The sequence below is a fragment of the Centropristis striata genome, chromosome 21, assembly GCF_030273125.1.
Source record: "Centropristis striata isolate RG_2023a ecotype Rhode Island chromosome 21, C.striata_1.0, whole genome shotgun sequence".
NCBI lineage: Eukaryota > Metazoa > Chordata > Actinopteri > Perciformes > Serranidae > Centropristis > Centropristis striata.
Genome location: NC_081537.1, coordinates 9,283,630 through 9,303,097, shown reverse-complemented (window position 1 = coordinate 9,303,097; position 19,468 = coordinate 9,283,630). Strand labels below are relative to the sequence as shown.

General features: G+C 41.5%; 1 protein-coding gene across 2 annotated transcripts in view; it reads left to right on the top strand.

The window, feature by feature from the left end:
• trrap (transformation/transcription domain-associated protein) overlaps positions 1–19,468 on the top strand; it is a 95,468-nt gene that overhangs the window by 62,674 nt on the left and 13,326 nt on the right. For both annotated transcript variants that reach the window (XM_059324373.1, XM_059324372.1), the window contains 6 exons: positions 744–844; positions 3,247–3,448; positions 5,754–5,915; positions 12,118–12,208; positions 12,967–13,172; positions 14,434–14,695. In XM_059324373.1, the coding sequence (XP_059180356.1) occupies positions 744–844; positions 3,247–3,448; positions 5,754–5,915; positions 12,118–12,208; positions 12,967–13,172; positions 14,434–14,695 (1,024 nt within the window). The remainder of the gene's footprint in view (positions 1–743; positions 845–3,246; positions 3,449–5,753; positions 5,916–12,117; positions 12,209–12,966; positions 13,173–14,433; positions 14,696–19,468) is intronic.

Below are 19,468 nucleotides of genomic sequence, written 5' to 3'. Positions count from 1 at the left end.
GCACAAATCATTAAGTTTATATAATCTAATTGTTTGTTATCAGAACATGATGAATATATTGCACTGATGTAACACTTGCACCATAATGCAGCACAGCTGCAAGACATTTGGACCGTGGTAATGCTTATTTGAAATAAGCCAGCCTCTACTGGAGAACAACACATTTGATGCATTTAGTGCGATTTAAGTGCTCAGGTTGATTTCTGTTTGCAGTAGCTGGAGGCGTAGTTAGCTGTACTTTGAATGGGAAAAGTAGTAAGAGCAAGAAGTGTTTGGGGTGGCTCTAGGTGACAAGTTATAGCAGGGAGACTTATAAGAGAGTGTAACTCAGGAGCTTGCTCTTAAGCCTGTGGAGTACCCTGATTAATAGAAGCAGTTCAGCACACCACAAGTCATTAAAAGTGCCAGTAGACACTCTTCTCTCTCTCTCTTCTATCTCATCTCCTCTGGTTCTCTCTGTCTCTCTCTCCCGCTACACATCGTTTGTCACAGCAGTACATAGGGGACACCTAATCAGAGGCTCACCATAATGGAAGTTTAGTTCCCTTAACACCTCTTTTCTTACTTCTTAATGAACACCGAGCAGTTTGTTTGTTTTTCACCTGTGATTATGGCCCTGTCTAAAACAGATTGTCGTGGTATCTTTTTCACGATTCCCCCTCCCTAGCGGTGCATTTTTTTTTCTTCTTAACTGCAGTTTGGTTTGAAGTTTAACCTCTGTTGTTCACTTCCCCGTCCGGTAGGGTTTGGAGGTGATCGAGTCCACCAACCTGAAGTACTTCACCAAGGAGATGACGGCTGAGTTCTACGCTCTGAAGGGCATGTTCCTGGCTCAAATCAACAAGTATGTTCAGCACTACTCCAGCTGTCTGGTTGTTGACTTATTTTCCAGCTTTGCAAAAGCATTGCCAACTGAATTTGCTTCTTTTTTTTACCATTGTGTCTGTCACTGCCTTTTCTTTTTGTTCATTATCACATTGCTCCGTATCTGTGTCAGTGGTCCCCTAACTCTGCGTGGGTGATTTATCCTGTCAGGACATGTCAGTCATATTTAATCGGCACTTCTCGCCTCAAGCTGACGCACCTCTGAGATTATGTTCTCTAGGTAACCCCCGTGACGTGGCTTAGATGTTAATATACATCTGTGTCATCAGTTTGTGACAGTGTCGGTAATGTGTTTTTGGCTGCAGGGTGTGCCTGTGGAGCACACGACTGCTCTCTCCACGCTTTGCTGGGCCGCGCACCCCCACAGCCACACTCTTTAACACCCTTTCCCCTTCAGCGCGCCCCCTTTTTCACCCGTCATCTTTGACGTGACATGGCGTCCTGAGGGGTGAAAGACAAATTGAGGAAGGCTTATTAAATGTATATGCAGCTCAATAATTAACTCGAGGCAATTTACAGGAATCTCTGCGATCAGCAGAACTTGCCTCCACCTCAGCAGGGTTTATTGCAATCATTAAGTTTCCCCTACACCAGGGGAGAATTAACAGCAGAGTGGGGGTTAGGGGTTGGGAGAGTCTGTGTGTGTATGTGTGCATGTGCAACCACATGTGCTAAGGATTTTGGGATCATTCAATTAAACGGGTGTCAGAGATTTGACAGTCTGTTGGGTGCCTGTGCTCCTGTTGAGCCGGGTAGTAGAAACTCTTAATGTACTTTAACACTGGCAAAGTGACTGAGGCAACCCCATTAAGTATTACTGGAGGGTCTTCGGCTCTGACTCCCATAGCAATCAAGCTCCCATTTCTTAATCACATGCCAAAATGCCTTTTATAATAACACATTTTAATTGATTGGCTTGGGAGACATGTCACTGTAAGAAAGTAGTTTTGGAAGCACTCCTAAAATGGAGGTCCATTTACAAACTGTGGCTCAGTCAGGCTTTTTCATTGACAGGCCTGTCTCCTTGTTTTGACTGCAGGGTAGTACGTCTCAGGGTGCCTCTTGCATCTTATTTATTAATCAAAGGCTGAAAGGTGTGTAACAATTATTCAGGCCGCATGCCAACGTGAGTTTAGGAGCTGCTCGGCGTGGTGAAAACGGCTGATGATTCAGAATATATTTCCCTGTCAGCATAAATGGTGCAGTCAAAAGTTGGGTCTCCTGCCAGATTTCCTTGTTTATTCCTTTGCCTGCTATTTAACAGTTTCTGAATGGAATATTGAAAGCGTATGGAAGCCCATTTCCACCATTGTGATGAAAACTAAAAGATACTCAAAATCATAATGAGAAACTTTCTTGGAATAATTAGAATCTCAAAATAATGAGAAACTTTCCTAAAATAGTAAGACTTATCTCTTAAAAAATTACATAGTATCTGAAAATAATAAACATTTTAAAAGAAATGAATCTTACAATATTAAACCCTTCTAAAAAAATATGACTACTACTAAATAATTTAGTAATAAAAAATTACAGTATTTCAAAAGAATATTTTAGTGTCTCTAGTATCTCAGTTATTTTTTTTAGTCAATATTGCGAGAATGTTTGTCATTCCAATGGCTTACAAGATTTTTTTTTTTAATCAGAAAAGATTTTTTTTTAAATGGGTTTAAATTCAAAGTGTTACTTTTAGATTGCTGTACCATGATAAAAAAAATCTCAAGGATTCTCAAGTTTATCAGCCTGCAGATTTGTCTAAGATGTAGCAATGCTCTTCACGGTCAATGATTTGTATACAGATAAATATAGCCATTACGCTGAGGTTTTTTACCTTGCTGCGTCCCTGTCATTCCTGATGAAATAGGAAGATGTTGAGATCATATGTCATCCAGTATTTCATGGATTGATCGGAACAGTACGATGAGGTTGGGTTCAACTCGTATTACAATCTAGCAAAGTGTCTGAACCCTCAGTGACATTAATTCATGCTGGGTTAAATGCTTACTCTGTAATGCCGAGGGGGAAGGCCTTGAAGATTACAGCAAATGAAATATGGTGCTTATTGATGTGTAGTACATAATTCAGAATGTGATCATCATAATCTGTTTCTCGCACGGTCCATCTTTCTCCTTTTCTTTCGCTCCTCCAGCCCCCCTCTCTGCGCAAGTGTTGCATCCATCTCTTTCAACCCTCTCCACTCTATTCCCTCCCTACTTTATATCTCCTTTTTCTTTCTGACTTTCCTTCCACTTAATCCTGCTTCCTCTCCTTCACCACCAGCTACCACTTTCCTCATTTGCCCTTCATTTGTCTGTCCCTTATTCTTGAACGCTTTTCACCTTTTCTCCCTTCTTGTTCCAGGTCAGAGGAGGCCAATAAGGCCTTTTCAGCAGCTGTACAGATGCATGACGTCCTGGTGAAGGCCTGGGCCATGTGGGGCGACTACCTGGAGAACATCTTCGTCAAGGACCGCCAGCTTCACTTGGGAGTCTCTGCCATTACCTGCTACCTCCACGCCTGCCGCCACCAAAACGAGAGCAAGTCCCGCAAATACCTAGCAAAGGTGATAAGGGAACTGGGAAGGGGGCCTTTTGTGTTATTCATGTTTTAGTGTGGTAGGCAAAATGTGAAGGCTTATTGTGAAATGCTAATACTGACAACATAATAGCTGTTATTTGTTTATCTCTTGTTCTCAGTTGTTGAGGATTTATGGATTTTTTTGGGTGGTGGTGTTTGTTTGCTTTGAAATTGGCATGTCAACAACCACTCCTGCACTTCACCACTGTTTCTACAAATCCAGTAGCCTCAGTCAGGTCTTCTTTCCTCTTTTTTCGTTCTTTTTAAATAAGGTCACTTTTAATTCCCAGTTTCCCCAACCCCATCCAATCTGTACATTATTGCTGCTGATGAGAAGAAAACCCTCTCAGACTCTGCCACAGGTAGAAGCATAGGGTAGTAATTTGATTGATTACAGTCCAGCAGCAGACTGTGTGGATAGGTTCCCACGGCAGATCGATGGTGGAGTTCGCGCCATCCTCTGGCATCAGGGGGTTAACAGACTAATGACCTCCCCTGATACTGCAGTCTCATGACCCTCTACACGGACTGACCTTTCTCTAACGGTCAGACCAATGCTACTATACTTACCAGTTGAATAAGCCCCATGTGGGAGATAAAGAGGTGAACTCCTTGCTAACAAGCATCCCATTCTTACACAGACAGCCACCATCTCACTCAATACAAACCCTTCAGTCCTTTCCATGGACACCCATTGATATGTGTATATCAGTTACGCCTCGAGTTTGGCAATTTGGCTGCGATCTTGATTTTTTTTGAGAAAGAAACAATGGGCTGTAGAGGAGGACATCAAGTTACAAGCTAAGGGTAGCACCAGCTAGCTAGCTTTGTGCATCTTGACTCTCATTAACTGTAATATATATTGAAATGCTAATTTTGTCTAGGAGAAAAAGGTCTAATATTGCAATTAACTTTCATGAACTAAAAACATGCTGTGAAAGGCTGAAAGTTCAAAGTTCAAGACTAAAACACAGACAAGTTTACAGCTATTTAATTGTACACCCTGCCATGAATATGTATTCCTGCGCTTTTTTCCTGATTGACAAGCTAGCCACGCCCTAAAGCATACCCTGCTTTATTGTGTATTTTATTCTGAATGGGATCGTAATTTATAAAATCATTATCATGCTGTGTTAAACAAGACTTGAAACTAGTCGAGACCATAAAATCATGTGAAAAATGTTTACTGAGATAATAATTCAAGTGAGAAGGAGGGTCTTTTTGTCATAGACTTTCATACAATCCAATTAGTTTTTGGAACCAGTGGAGTCGCCCACTGCTGGCCATGAGAAAGAATGCAGGTGTGACATGCATGGCATTGGATTCACTTTCCAACCCAGTCATTAGCAGGGAAGGACCTCTATTAAACTTAAAGAAGGTGACCCCACACTCCACTCAGGCAAGGTGGTTCTCATTATGAAGAAAAGCAGCAACATCAAGTAAATGATCACATGACAAAATGAAAGAAAGTGATGGCAAATTTGGTATGCTTCATTAAAACACTTCTACAAACTGGATCCTTTTTATTATTAATGAATGAGCTGTAGGAGGCTGAGAGACTGTAAAAATGTACTAAACTGCCTGCTGGGTCTCTGCTTTCAAAGAGCCACAGGAGAGTCAGATTAGAGAGACTCATCCAGAGAGCAAAAGAGCAGCTACCTCTCTGTCACGCTGGATAAATAATAAATATGGTCTTGCCAAGTCCAGTGATAGCATTGGGCATGACTATCATTATCTGTTCTAAAAATGGCTGCTCCGAGCTTCACATCCCAATTAGATGTTTTTTTCTTGTGACCCTGGTATTGTGCTGCCAAGCCTGGTTGGCAGAGCTTAGTCCTGATGGGTGAAGCGAGATGACCAGTCATTATCAGTAATTATACACAATCTGTGTACCGGCGTTGGCTTGCTGAAGAGAGCCTGGGGGGCTGAGTGGGGTTAATGTCTTCATCATAATGTAGATGCACACACAAGCACGCCAGGGGAGGAGAGATCACCCCCATGTTGGCTCAGCTTTGATCATAGTAACGATTGCCAAGATGTACTCGTTCTTTGCTCTGCAGGCCCTCCCCTGCTGTGAACGGAGCCAGGGAGGCAGCAAGGCTCTGATTAATGATAGAGACCATACCTCTTGCTACTTGGTGTCTTACAGGAGTAACTTTATTTTGAAATGTTTGGAACACTTTAATGTGCCTGCCTCTAGTGTTTAGTTTGTTTATTCCTTCCCTTTCTTACCTGTCTTCACAGTCCTCTGCCTTTTCTCACATTTTCTGTGTTCTTGTTTTTTTCTGTAGGTGTTGTGGCTCCTCAGCTTTGATGACAAGAACACCCTGGCAGATGCTGTGGACAAGTATTGCATTGGAGTCCCTCCTATCCAGTGGTTGGCATGGATACCGCAGCTCCTGACCTGCCTGGTTGGCTCGGAAGGCAAACCTCTGCTCAACTTAATCAGCCAGGTGAGGCCTTTGCAAAGCTTGCTATCCTATAGCCAGATCTAGATCCCCATTGAGCTCAAGCCCAAATGCTCTTTGCCTCCATTTTCAACTATTTATCAATGAAGCACCTGTCAAACAGCTTTGTGAAATAATCCCACTGATCAGAATCTGTTTGTTCCCCTTGTTGCTTTTTCATTTTGTCTACTTCAGTTTCATGTCTGGATGCCTGCTTCACCCATCAGTCATTCATATTTTTTTTCTCTTGGCTTCTTTCATCCATTTGGTGTGGCACATCTGGCTGGTGTGTGTGCATTAGTGCTCATGCACGTCTTTCTAATCAAGATAAATTAACTGCATTCACGCCAAAGTGGCCCCTCTCCTGCTTCCTATTTACCAAATTAAGCATTCAGATTCTTTTACTGTCCCTTTTTACAGCGATTTATTGGCTTTCACCAGTCCCTGGTGAATTGGTTTTTAAATTATTTGTTCAAGAAATGATTATAAAGTTAATATCGTACGCATCCGCACTGCGGGAACAGAGCTAGTAATTAAACCGAGGACTAATTTGCTTTGCTTAATGGAGTATTATTTCCGCACAATTTGAAGAGGGTGATCTTCAAAGAGTAGTCTGCTATAACAAACAGCCATCCTCTCAGCAGAGCAGGAATATTGTATAGAGGATATGAGAGGCAGTGTGGAGGAGGATAAAGAGAGGAGAGGGGAGAGTCTGCTTTTTAGAGTACAAGTGGGCAGCGTAAAAGATTGATGTAGTATCATGGAAAGACAAAGTGTATGGTGAAATGATGATTACTGGGAATCCTCTCTACTTTTTAACATGGAGATAAAGAGGAACCATCAAACTGATGGTTGGTTATAAAGCTTGTTAACAAGCTGTTTTAATGGAGGTTAGCGGTTAAATACATTAGCACAGCAGTATATACATATCCAATTATTTTCACTCATGTTTTTTATCTTTGATTTGTATGCAACACATTAAAGGGATACTTTAGATTTTTGGGTGCGGTTGTGTGAGGCACTTATCCATAGTCCGTGTCATACCTACAAGGATGGCAGTGCCTACTGCCCCTAGTTTAGAGAATCAAGCTGGAGTACTGACATGGAAGCTAAAAGTTAATATCAATTTAAGTGTATACTATATTTTGAATATTTTCCACTGCTTTACCTTGCTGTACAACAACCTTTTCCGATGGAGAACTGTAGCTGTTATGCCCTTTCCGAAGCCTCCAGACTCCTTCAATGAATCGGAACTCACCATTTAAAACCATAATCACAAAACAAACTGAAAACAACTAACTGATTGGAGCAGTGGTAGACCAGCAACCACTGTGTTCTGTGAGGCAAAATGATTGTTTTTGTCAAAGGAGTCTGGTGGCTTTAAAGAAAGCATAAATGGATATAACATCAGCTTCAGTTCCCCATTTGACAGGGCTTTCTGATGGCAAGGTAAAGCAGTGAAAATAATATTAATATAGCGTAAAGTTTAACTTATATTGCAAAAATACATTTTAGTGCTGTCCCCGTCCACGGCAGTACATTTTTTTTTCATGCCAATATTCCAATCTGCTTCTCCTTTAATAAAAAACAATGTAATCCATCTAGAGACCATTTAAACAGGACACATGGTTGTTACAAGGTTCAAAGATGTGACCTCTGTTATAGTTGAGTCACAAAAAAGCAGTACCTTCCTGTTGCATCTTTATAAAGGGATGTCAATGGGTGATTGTAGAGATTCTCCACATATGGAGATCCAGTCCTCTCTTTGCTCTGCCTCATCATGCTGTAATGACTGAAGGGTAAAAGGTTGACACCCTTTTCTTCATCCCTCTTTTTATGTCGAGAGAAAACCGCATTTTGATGCATGGCAGGCTTTGTCTCTGCCGCTCGCCTGAATTATTTAGAGTTTCTCTGCGGCGGCGGGATGTTTAAAAAACGTATGTTGAAATATTGATGAAGGTGAGGAGAAGAGCGCCTGGGGGCAGGCGGGAAGATGAATCAGAAGTTAACAGAGTATCTCAACACCCCTCCACACACAGGCTCCGCTCTCTCCCCCCTCACTGCCTCCTTCTTGTCTACCACTCGCCCTCTTCCCCTCAGCCCACCTCGGCTTCGCCAAAATATGACATTTCTTATCTTCCCATTAGCTGGCTGATCTCTGGTACCTCCTCTTCCTCTCTGCCTTCCTTCTTCTTTCATCTTTAATGCTGCTGTTAGCTGCCACTTAAAACTCCCTCTTCCCATTTCTCCTGACTCCTTCCCTCGCTTCTCATCTCAATAGTGTATTTTTCCCCTAAATGTGTGAAAAGAAGCATCGCAAAAAATACTGTGCAGCTGTACTGTATTTTCTGCAGTAGTCTGCCTACAAATGAGTTTGACAAAAAATTAATTAAAACAATTTTGATAATTGTAGTCATTGTTAAAGCAGAAAAGCCTAAATATAAGAATGTGATCCTTTTCTTTGTCACACATTACACAAGGCATTTTCACTATTTTCTGACATTTTATTGACCAAACGATTAATCAAGAATATAATGGCCAAATGAAGCATTAGGTAGCTGCGGCTGTAATTTACTGTATATGAAATATGTAGAATTGATAAATGAGAGCTTGAGAGAAGGCAGTGTGCAGATTACTGTATATGTATAGAGTGTGAAAATGCTCCTATATTCAACTTAGTAAATCTGCAGTGGTGTGTACACAATTTCCATACACGTCTTCACTTCTGTGATAGGGATAGTTTATACACTTCTGCAAAGTTGCTGGAGTTATTTATGTATTCAGAGTTCTTCTTGACTGTGGCTTTTTGTACTGGAAGCATTGTAAAGATTCCTGCACTTTAGCCACAAAAGAGCAGTTAAAACCTTTTGGTGGTGGCTGAAGGTGCTCCATAGCTGCATTAGCTCACCACTGAGGAAGTGGAAAGTATTTTCCTAGATGTGGTTCAATTTGATAATAGTTTTCTTTCTTCCCTTTTGTATCGTCTCCAGGCTGTGCAGGCTTAGGCCTACAACAGCAGCATCCTCTTTCAGTCAGTTAATCCTGTCTGTCTCCCCTGCCTTGGTGCTGCCTTCACAGCACACCATCGCTGACTGACTGTCCATGTAGAGTCGTGAGTTATGTGGATTGAGGGAGCTGAGTCTGTTGATTTGCCGAGATTTTGAGCATCTCTTTTAGTGGTCCACTCTAAGGAGAACTACAGTATGTTCTAGTTTTAGGACGGCCCACTCTGCCCATGGCAGTTTTTAAATCTGAGCTCGTTCTTGTGTAATCTTGATTTGAGGAGTTTGAGAATCCCTCTGAACACCTGAGCTTGGTGTCAGAGGAACGTTGATCAAGTCAGAGAAAGATTACCGGTTCCAAAATCCATTTAGCCTAAGGCTGAAGTATGAAGAAAGCTTCTTCTTTTTCCCGTCTCTCCCATATCCCCCTCCACCAACGTTCGTCCATCCATCCTCAACCCACTTTTAGTCATATTGAACTCAGTTTTGTTGTTGAGATGTGCAGGCATCCTTTTCTGCCCTGCAGTTGTATAGAGGGTCTAGAATGGATCAAGTTGCTATGTAATTGCAGCCTATGAAATTGTACCCGGAGACTTGAGAGAACCTTGTGGTTTGGTCTTTCACCAGTATCCAGTGGGCTTAAAGCGTGGCTGGCAAAGCTCGTCCACCTTAAATTTCAAGAAGAATCTGTTTAATTTACAACCTGCTTATTGAACTCTTTCTTAAAGTCATCATTTATATCAGTTTTGATATCAGTTTACATAACTACAACAGCTTTTTCCCTACACTAGAATGCTAAGGTGCAAATTAAGTCACATGCTCATTTGCATATTGGTGATCATCTGTAGAACCCGATAATGTAATTAATTCCCGATAATGTAATAACCCCGACAATGTTTTAGAATATTTTATTTTTCAGTTTTCAATTCAACAAGATATACATGAAAACACAAACACGCAACTCCAAACCCCTTCCCCAACCCACCCACAAACTGAAAAGTGAGAGAGAAAAAATGAATAGATAAATAAAATTAAATAATGAAAATATTAATGATATAAAATTTATTAAAAATAAAAAAAATAATAATAATGATAATAAAAAATAATAAAAAATAATAATAATAATAATAATAAAATAAAATAAAATAAAAATCGGTCGAGAGGCAAGGAAGCCCCGACAATGTAATAAAAATCTGCACTTGAGTCCATTGAAAATGTAATAAAACCTTATACTGTAATGTACCACTTTCTCATGCTAAGAAAAGTCAATCCAAGGGAAGTTTCCGAGTGTCAACATAACAGTAGAAACCCACTGACCACTCCTGCGGTGAGAGGTGTCCATCTGCCTGCCCCACACCTATTGACAGCCAGTACAAGAGGAGAGGGAGAACCTGCATTGTAGGCAGAAGCATAGGCCCGTCCTGTGCATCGGCTCAGCCAGATGCTCCTAACATTGATTTTCAATTCATAAGACCACAACTATTGGAAATCTTGGAGTAGAGGGTGTTGTACCTCTGCTTATAGTTTTAAAAACCTGCAGGTCTGTCGTCTCTGCTCTGTAGAATTTTAGGGAGCTTTGTCACAGCTCATGTTCTACCTTTAGGCACTCGCTTTGTGCAGTCACAGTGATAGCCAAATGTCACACACACAAATATATCAGTGTCGAGTTAAGTCTACTGCTCTCATTCAAAGGGTGATTCCTTTACAATTCCTGTGTGCAATGGTCGCCCTCTTATGTATTAGAATGTCATTTGGTGACAAGTGTGGAATCCGTATTGTAGCCACATAAAGGGGGCGTTTGAAATGTGCTCAGAGCCTCTACTGCACGTTAAAGACACTTAACATATTGCCGTCAGAGCTTGCAGCACTACATGAATAGATGATAAATGAAAGAACCCTAGAGTGGGGGAATTTTCCTTTACTTATCAAGTGTGTAAGAGTGTACATTATACTCTAAAGGAAGACTGACCCGCCATATGCTGTCACTTTATGAAGTGAACTGTAGAAGACATAATGTTTAGTGCCCAGTGGTACGTTACAAAACAGCTGTTCAGACTGGGTACTGAGTAGTTTGAAGTTTCATTCATAATTTTGACATTCAAGTTCTAATTCTTGTTTAACATTCAGATCATTTGCACGTTTTTTGTTTTTGCTTATTTATTCATTGTGTTTAAACCCAGTATATCTATACAGTTGCAGATTGAAATATGGCTTTGCATAAATAATTGGTATTAGACTATTTGTAGAATTGGATTCCAGTGAAAATCGATTTTTTACAGACTTTCCAATAACTCTAGAGCATTGTTAAGTCCAAATATCATCATTTATTGAAAAAAAGATAGATGTTATAATAAAACCCACATGTTGAACCACTTTATTCCAATTTCGGATTTCAAGTTTTTTTCACCCTTTCTGTGTGCTGGCGTCACAAAATAAAAAGCTTAAAATAAACCTAAATAGAAACTTCAAATAAATATAAAATGGCATTCGATACAGCCCTACTTCAGAACGTACCATAATAAACTGACGAATAGCAGAAAATATCTGCTAGGTATTCAGGTAGCTTGCCAACTTTTTAAAAACTCTGCTCCTAAATCATTTCTTGATTTAGTAGCAGTAACATTTTCAGTGAATAAGGAATTTTGATTTCAGAGCATGATGTACCTTGGATTCCGTACGACAGGCCACGTGGCACACTAATCCTACCTTCTCAACGAACTGTGACCTGAGACCGATATATAAATTATACATTACTCTGAATTCATCTGCTGCATGACTTATCAAAGGAAGCCTACTCCACCAAGTTTGAGGTGATTTTGCAATGTGTTTAAAACTTGAAATCTCTTATGTCCTGACTTCAACCATTAAGCCTTCCAATGTTGTCAGTGACTTTTCTTGAAAGTCTTGAGGGTGATTTCATCATCAGTCACATTCAGTTTTGTAATTCAGCCATGACGTGTTTTTAACTTCCCTAACTCCCCTGACTCAAAGCTTCAAACACTCCCTCTGTTACAGCAGAGGTCTCCGGCTGTATCAGTGTGATCTCTCTCTCCCGCTGACACACATGCACAAACAGTATTTCTCTATCCCGCTCTCTCTCCACCTTCTCCCTCGCTACCTCTGTCTGCGTCCGCTCTCTCTCTCTCCTTTGCGGTCCTGAGGGGGAGTCTTTGAAATGTAATCTGTGACCCTCTTTTATCTGCTAGGTGGGACGAGTGTACCCCCAGGCTGTCTACTTCCCCATCCGTACCCTTTACCTGACGCTCAAGATCGAGCAGAGGGAGCGCTACAAAAGTGGTAAGTAAACATGGCAGGCTGTGGTGTCTTGCCTCCTTACCACACTCTGAACATTAAAAGCTCTTTTACTACTACCATTAGGGGTGTGCCATATCGTATCGTTCACAATAATATCGGTATATTTTTTTTATGGTTAAAAAAATTGCATATCATGATATTGGCAACGTTCTTACTTCTTGATGTAGTGGTTAAAGTGGTTTTAATCACAAAAAGCTACTTACTCCCTGTAGCTAAACACATGCAGCTTTCAAAATAAGAGCACAGTGTGTTAAGAGAATCCACCACAGAATTTACAAGAAGACTGTCAAAATAAGATGCCTTAAATAAAACATACAAGAACTTTTATTCTCCTTTACAAAATTTCATTAAAATATGCCCCCAAAACCCCTAAATGGTTATTTTTATTATTTGCTCATACTCAAGAGTCAAGAGTAAAAAATGTTGTGTTTGGCAACTGTTGAGATTTGCACTACTACATTTTAGATTTTTAATTATTTAAACAGACTAAAAAAAAAATCATATTTTCTATATCTTTTTAAGTATTTCCTAATATCGTCAAGAATATCGTTATCGCAAAAATAGCCTGCAATATCGTGATATTCTTTTAGGGCCATATCGCCCAGCCCTAACTACCATACTAAGTTATTACATGTAAAAGGGAAGAAATGTGTTTGTAGCATGTGGAATATCCTCTGTAACATATTACTTCACAAGAATAACAGTTGAAGATAAAAAAAACCCACACTTTTCTTCCCCAGATGCGTCCGGACAACAGCAGCCCAGTTCAGTTGGCGCCCAGCCTCACTCAGGGGCCTCCGACCCGGGGCCTATCCGTGCCACCGCCCCTATGTGGCGCTGCAGCCGGATCATGCACATGCAACGGGAGCTGCACCCCACCCTGCTCTCCTCCCTGGAGGGCATTGTGGACCAAATGGTGTGGTTCAGGGAGAACTGGCATGAAGAGGTGAGAAGAAAGTCGGTGGTGTTGCGCGTGTCTGACGCTGTTGCTACGTGTGTGCTTTTAGCAGATCAGATGGTCAGTGCAAATGTGTGAAAGCAACTTGCGCGTCTTGTGTGTCACGCCACCTGGTCAACCAGATGACCCCAGGCCCCATGGTGGGCCAACACATCTGTTTAGTCTAAGCTTGTCTGTCCTCACTGTCTCCCATTCCCTCACTGAAACATATTAATGGCAGAATATGTTTAAGACAGAATTGCACATTTCAGATAAAAGATTCATTATTTCTGGGCTGGTATTTTTTTTCAAATCCCTTTTTTTGTCGAAGCACATGTCGACTTAAATCACTCATTCAGCCAGTAGCGTTTTTCCTCCCCTGCTAATTGTGCGGATGTCAGTGCAGGACGTAGACCTGACAAGATCGCCCGAACTGAACTTGGTGCTGCTGTAAATAGTTTTAGTCATGCTAGGCAGAATTCACGCAAGGTAGCCGGTCTGTGGGTGGAGGGGAAGACTGGGAGTAAGAGGCGGCGGGAGAGAAGACTGAGACAGGTGATGGATGGGTGCGGTGAGCGTGTAGGATGGGGAAAGGGATTTAGGGCCAGAAGTTTGTTGGTGTGTGTGTGTCTGTGTTATTATCTGAGATGGTTTGGGGCACTCAGCAGCAGCTGCAGGCTCTATGCTTCGTTCCACTGGGCACACAGGGGCAGAGGCATGCCATCATCACCTTTCCTCTCTCCTCTTTCTTCGGTTACTGTATGACATCACATCTTTGCACCTTTGTTCCTTCAGAAATGTGTATGTGTCTCTCCCTTCTCCCGTGTTCATATAGGACTTAAGGATTAAGTATATCCAGTTGTTGAACAGACTGAACGGATACTAAAATCATTCAGATTGGACAAAAATGTTGGGACTCCTCTAACATCTAATTTACTACATTTATAACTTAATCTCACTATATATATTTCTTACTGGGATATTGCTTGGATGGAACTTTCTACAGTAAGGTTACATAATGTCAAAACACAAAATATTATCTGCTTGTTAAAGCTACAAGAGAAAATATGTGTTTTGTTATAAATATCTGTGGTTAATTATCTTTTTCGACTGAGTTTTCATGCATTGTTTGTTTGTTTACTAGTTTAGAATATCTATGGGGGCTTTTATGACCATAATGATGCTTTCCCTCCCTTATACAAAAAAATGTGTAAATTATTGATCACAAAAGAAATCTCACTATTTTTCTTCCTTCTTCGTCCCTCTGCAGGTCCTGCGGCAGCTCCAGCAGGGCCTGGCTAAATGCTACTCAGTGGCCTTTGAGAAGAGCGGCGCCGTGTCCGACGCCAAGATCACACCACACACGCTGAACTTTGTCAAGAAGCTGGTTAGCACCTTCGGTGTTGGCTTGGAGAACGTCTCTAATGTTTCCACCATGTTCTCCAGCGCTGCCTCTGAGTCGCTAGCCCGCCGGGCCCAGGCCACAGCACAGGATCCTGTTTTCCAGAAGATGAAGGGACAGTTCACAACAGGTTGGTTGGCTTTTAAAGTAAACTCTGTCTATGTCTATACAGAACAGACAGGAAGAAAAACAAGCGTTGAAGAGCCCTTTCATTTTGAGGTTGTTTTTTTTGCCTTCCCTCTGTCTCCTGTGTTTACTTTTTGAACTTAGTTGTTCTTTCACTTTAGTCTCATGACTGTCAGCCATGTTAACTTTCAACATCGCTGCTTTATCTCTTCACAACTTTGTCATAACACTTGGAAATCTGAACAGACATAAAAAATTAAGTTTTCAGGCAACCAAAACAGCAGTTTTCTGAGTGTTAGAGAAAGTGCGATATTGCCCAGGTAGTGAAAACAGCAACAGCACCACCTCCTAGCTTTTCTCCCTGAAGCCTGACATCAGCTACCTTTCAACAAACACAAGCAGCATTTGTGATATTGTATGTCTACATTGGTTTAAATGATGAGACGGGTGCCCAACTGGCCTCTATAGAGAATTATTGAGCTGGTTACATTCTATCTGTGCGGACACTTGTGCTGCTCATAGCGGCGTTGTCAGAACAGACTGCTCTGTCGCTTGGAGCAGCTGGAGCATTGGTGTTCTGCAATGTAATTAAGGTTTCCAACCAGATGATTTGATTTAGGGAGGGGTTGGAGGTGGCGGCTGGTCAGAAATAGGTGTGTGTGTGTCAGTTTGTGTTTTTATTACACTGTTTGTGCACACGCCCACACTGGTTTTGATTATACACCAGTCAGCTGCATTTCTAATCCAAGCTGGTGCAGCACTGCGGTGATGATCTCAACAAGCACAAAGCCTGTCACAGGTTTAATGAAATACAGCAGAAGACTGTGAGGGCCTAAGCTGAAACCATGAACTTTGTTGTAAAAGTCCAGCCTTTGATCGGGTTTAAAAGTCTGTAAAAGATAATTTGTTACCATACATCTCTCTATTGAAACGGTTATGAAATCATTTTACTCCTTGGCAGCTGTTTATATCATGGAGAAATGGATTGTCAATGCAGGTTTTATAAGCTTAAGTAAAATAATTCCCATCATATTGGCACTGAGAAACTTGCCATTTTATATTGAAATGTACATGCAGTGCAAGTCCAGTTAGGCTAAGTACCACCAGCTACCAGTCAAGTACTGTTTTCTTGTGGTAGGAGCTGGGAGTTACGCCTGCAGTGTTTATCCTCTTTGTCAGGGAACCAAGCATTGTTTTCTTGCTGTACCAAAACTGAATATAGCTCATAAAATATTGGAACAGGTAGGGGAATTTAAGAGTATGCTGCTCTGACACCAAGATGGAACTCTTAACTCTCTTTCCCAGTTCTATGTTGGTTCAGAATAATTGCAGGGTAGCTGTGTTTGGGATGTCTGTTTGTCAGCAGGATTGCAGAGAAACTACCGGCCTGATTTTGATGAAACTTGGTGGAAGGGTCAAACATGGGTCAAGGAAGAAGTCATTATATTTTGGAACAGATTGAAATCACAGGGCAGATACATACATAATTTTTCGCTTTTATTAACATTGCGAGATAGAGCATTTGGGCTTGGCGGGGGGTCTGCAATCTCCCTTCCAGATGGAGAGTAGATTTGGCATTGAATTGCCAACACAGAAAACCCTTGTTGGTGTGGCCATTAAGCAATAATGATATACAACAGCTCTTAACCATGGGAGACTTTTATTGCAACTATCCACTGGACTTTGCTTTAATTAATGTTGGACTTTTTCTTCCAACAGGAGACTAGAAATTTAACACTAATGTCACATGTCAAGCCGTCATCAAGATGAGCCATCGACAGTTTGATTTGTATACGATATGTAACTTGTATCTTCAAATCAAACACATCTTTTAATCCTGAACTTCAAAACATTCCTAATGGTAATTTTATACTTTCAGAGTCTAGTCTCTGAGGTTTTGCACGCCGATGTAACATCAAAGAAGAGTTATTGGAACACACTCTACATTGAGCGACAGTTCTGTGATCCATCACCAGTTTTGGATTAGCACATTTCAAAAGCAAAAAATTCTATGATATTAATTTGTATGCTTGTAAGGCAGTAATGAAGCTTCCAGTCATTTTGGCCTGCATGTTCACATTCATATGAAAGCTGAGGAATCCAACTGGACAGGTGCAGTTCTAGTTTAGCCAAGGCCCCCTCTGAGACATTTTTCTCTAAACAATCATTCCCCTGTTTTTGGAAGCCACGTGTCTGTTTTCCTACATTACATAAGGGAGTTGAACCACAGTTCAGTTCAGACCCAGTTTAAACAAGGACCGTCTGCAGCTTCCCCAGCTTTCAGCGTTTAAATAAACCTCTTTGCTTTCACTCCTACGGACTGGCTGTACATACATGTTCGCTGAATTAAGCTCACAGTAAACAGCCCTGTCTCTCCTCCTTTATTGCATATCCATAAAGCCACTCCTCCCTCTTCTGCCTCCTCCCCCTCTGTTCTTCAGCCTCTCCTGTGCTTTTCCCCTCCACTGGTCCTGAGAGTGGCCAATAGAGCTAATGTGTTTGGCCCTGGGATAGTGGAGGACAAGGACTGTGAGTGAATGAAAAGCAGCTAGGGAAAAAATGATCACCTGACTGTGAGAGAAAAAAGCCATAATAAAGGTGAGCCAGGGCTGACGAGCATAGGAAATTACAAAGAGGGACATAAAAGATGGAAGAGAGGAGCTTAACAAATGGAAAACAATGGGAATGAGAGTCTGAGGGGAAACATGAAGACAGGTGTGATGGCATTAGCGAGCGAAAGCATGGGAACGGCACATGGACTGACTGAATGAACAACACAAACAAGAGTGAGCGAGACTCGGAGCGCTGTGTTGATGAATCTTCCCAGATGTTGCTGTGCCAGCTGTGCTCACGCAGCCAGGCATCACCAGGGCTTCTGCGTCGCAGGGTGCCCGCCGACCATCGCTACCCAGCTGTCCCCACAGCAACGTGGGAGCAGGGCCGACAGAGACTGAAACCACACAAGCCTTCCAGAGCGGAACAAACAGGGTTTACAGAGCTGCTGAGCAGCCAAGCTCCCATTCCCCGAACCACGTTAGTGGCTCACTCGCTTTCACAGGGTTTGTGGGCCGGAAAATATGGGTTTATGTGTGCACATATAACATTTGGCAGCAGGGAGGCATTCAAATCCAATTACGGCGAATGCTATTTGCATGAGTTACTGTTTTAGGAGTGGATCTGTTCCAGAGACTTTTGTCAGAAGAGCTTCTTCTGAAAAAAATTCACAAGTTTCCTGGCTTTTAATTCTGAGCATATTGAATAGTCACTTGTCATGCTGAAACGACATTTAGCACAGTTAAATATTACTCTGTATAGCAATTTGGCTTAGCACCTATGTACCTTCAGTTGGTTGTTAGTCATAAGCTTTAAATGTGAACTTCCCCTCTGCACCAATACACGCAGCTGTGATAACCTCTGATACGCTCAAAACGTATCAATGAGACATAAATGAAGTTGAGTTGACTCCATCCCACCACTTACACTCATACACTCCCACACTGAGTCAGGATCAGGGCAGTACACATGGGAGTGATGGTTCTACAGAGGTGGCCCGCCTCCTGAGTCTGGATCCATAATTTGGTGCAGAAGTGCAGATCTTCTGCTGTGGTCTGTCAGATAGGGCAGAATACCAGCCACTCGTTTTCTGCACACAGGTCAGAGTGCAGCGAGCTACATTCCACACCACACTCAGCTACCCCAGCTACCTGACAGAGCAGGGGTCAAAGATGAGTTCAGGAGGACTGAAAATAACTCCTTTGGTTTTTCTGGCTGCATTGCACTTACCACAAAGCACCTCTGTGTTTTCTCCAAAACTGTCTGCAGGTTTAATATTACCACACTATAATAACTATAATTAGAGTGCAAATTAGATACTAATTGTTTAAAAAAAGGGCTTAGTTGCTAATACTTAAAATACTTTAACATTCAGGTATTTTTATGCCTGTGTGCATACAGACGTCCATCCATCCCATTCTAGTGGACTTGGACTCAAGGATGAACTGATTAGATAAGTTGCGTCTCTCCCATTCTCAGGAATGTGATATCGCAGGAATGCAAATGTGAAGCTTATTTCTTGAAGTTTGTCACAAACTTACATTTGGACTCAAGGATGAACTTAACAAATTTGATAGTGAAAGGTCAAGATCACTGTTAGAGACCCATTACCTCAGGAATGCCTTGAAGGGATTTCTTAAAATTTAGTACAACCATCCATTTGGACTGGAGAATGAAATGATTTGATTTTTGAGGTCACAGGTTCATATGTTTTTGGCCATGACTCACAAATTCATGCCCTTATTATGACAAAACTTCACACAAATATCTTATAGGATAAAAATAAGCAGTGAACACATTTTATACCCGAAAGGTCAACTTCACTCATAATAATGTTCTGCATCAACACTACCGGGTTGAAAGATGAAAATTTTCTTTGCAGCAACTTCTGTATTTAAGCACTCTCTGCTTTCATGCCTACATATGAGCTTGGGCCGAAATAAATACAAACTACAACTTGGCTGGTTTGCGGCATACAACCGTAAGGCGGTAATTCTAGTCATGAGTTGTAATAGCCTGCGTCTTATGTGCAGCTGTCTCCAGACTTAAACAGGTAAAATGTTTTATATCTGATAAAGATGGAATGATATTACTATATTGCTTCATGGCTTCGAAGTAGTGGAGCATGTCTCGCTTTTTCTATTTGTAAGCATTATACACTTTTATGGTGCTGAATTGTTGTCGGGTTGCAATTCCTCAGGACTGTTTCAATTTTCCCTCTGCT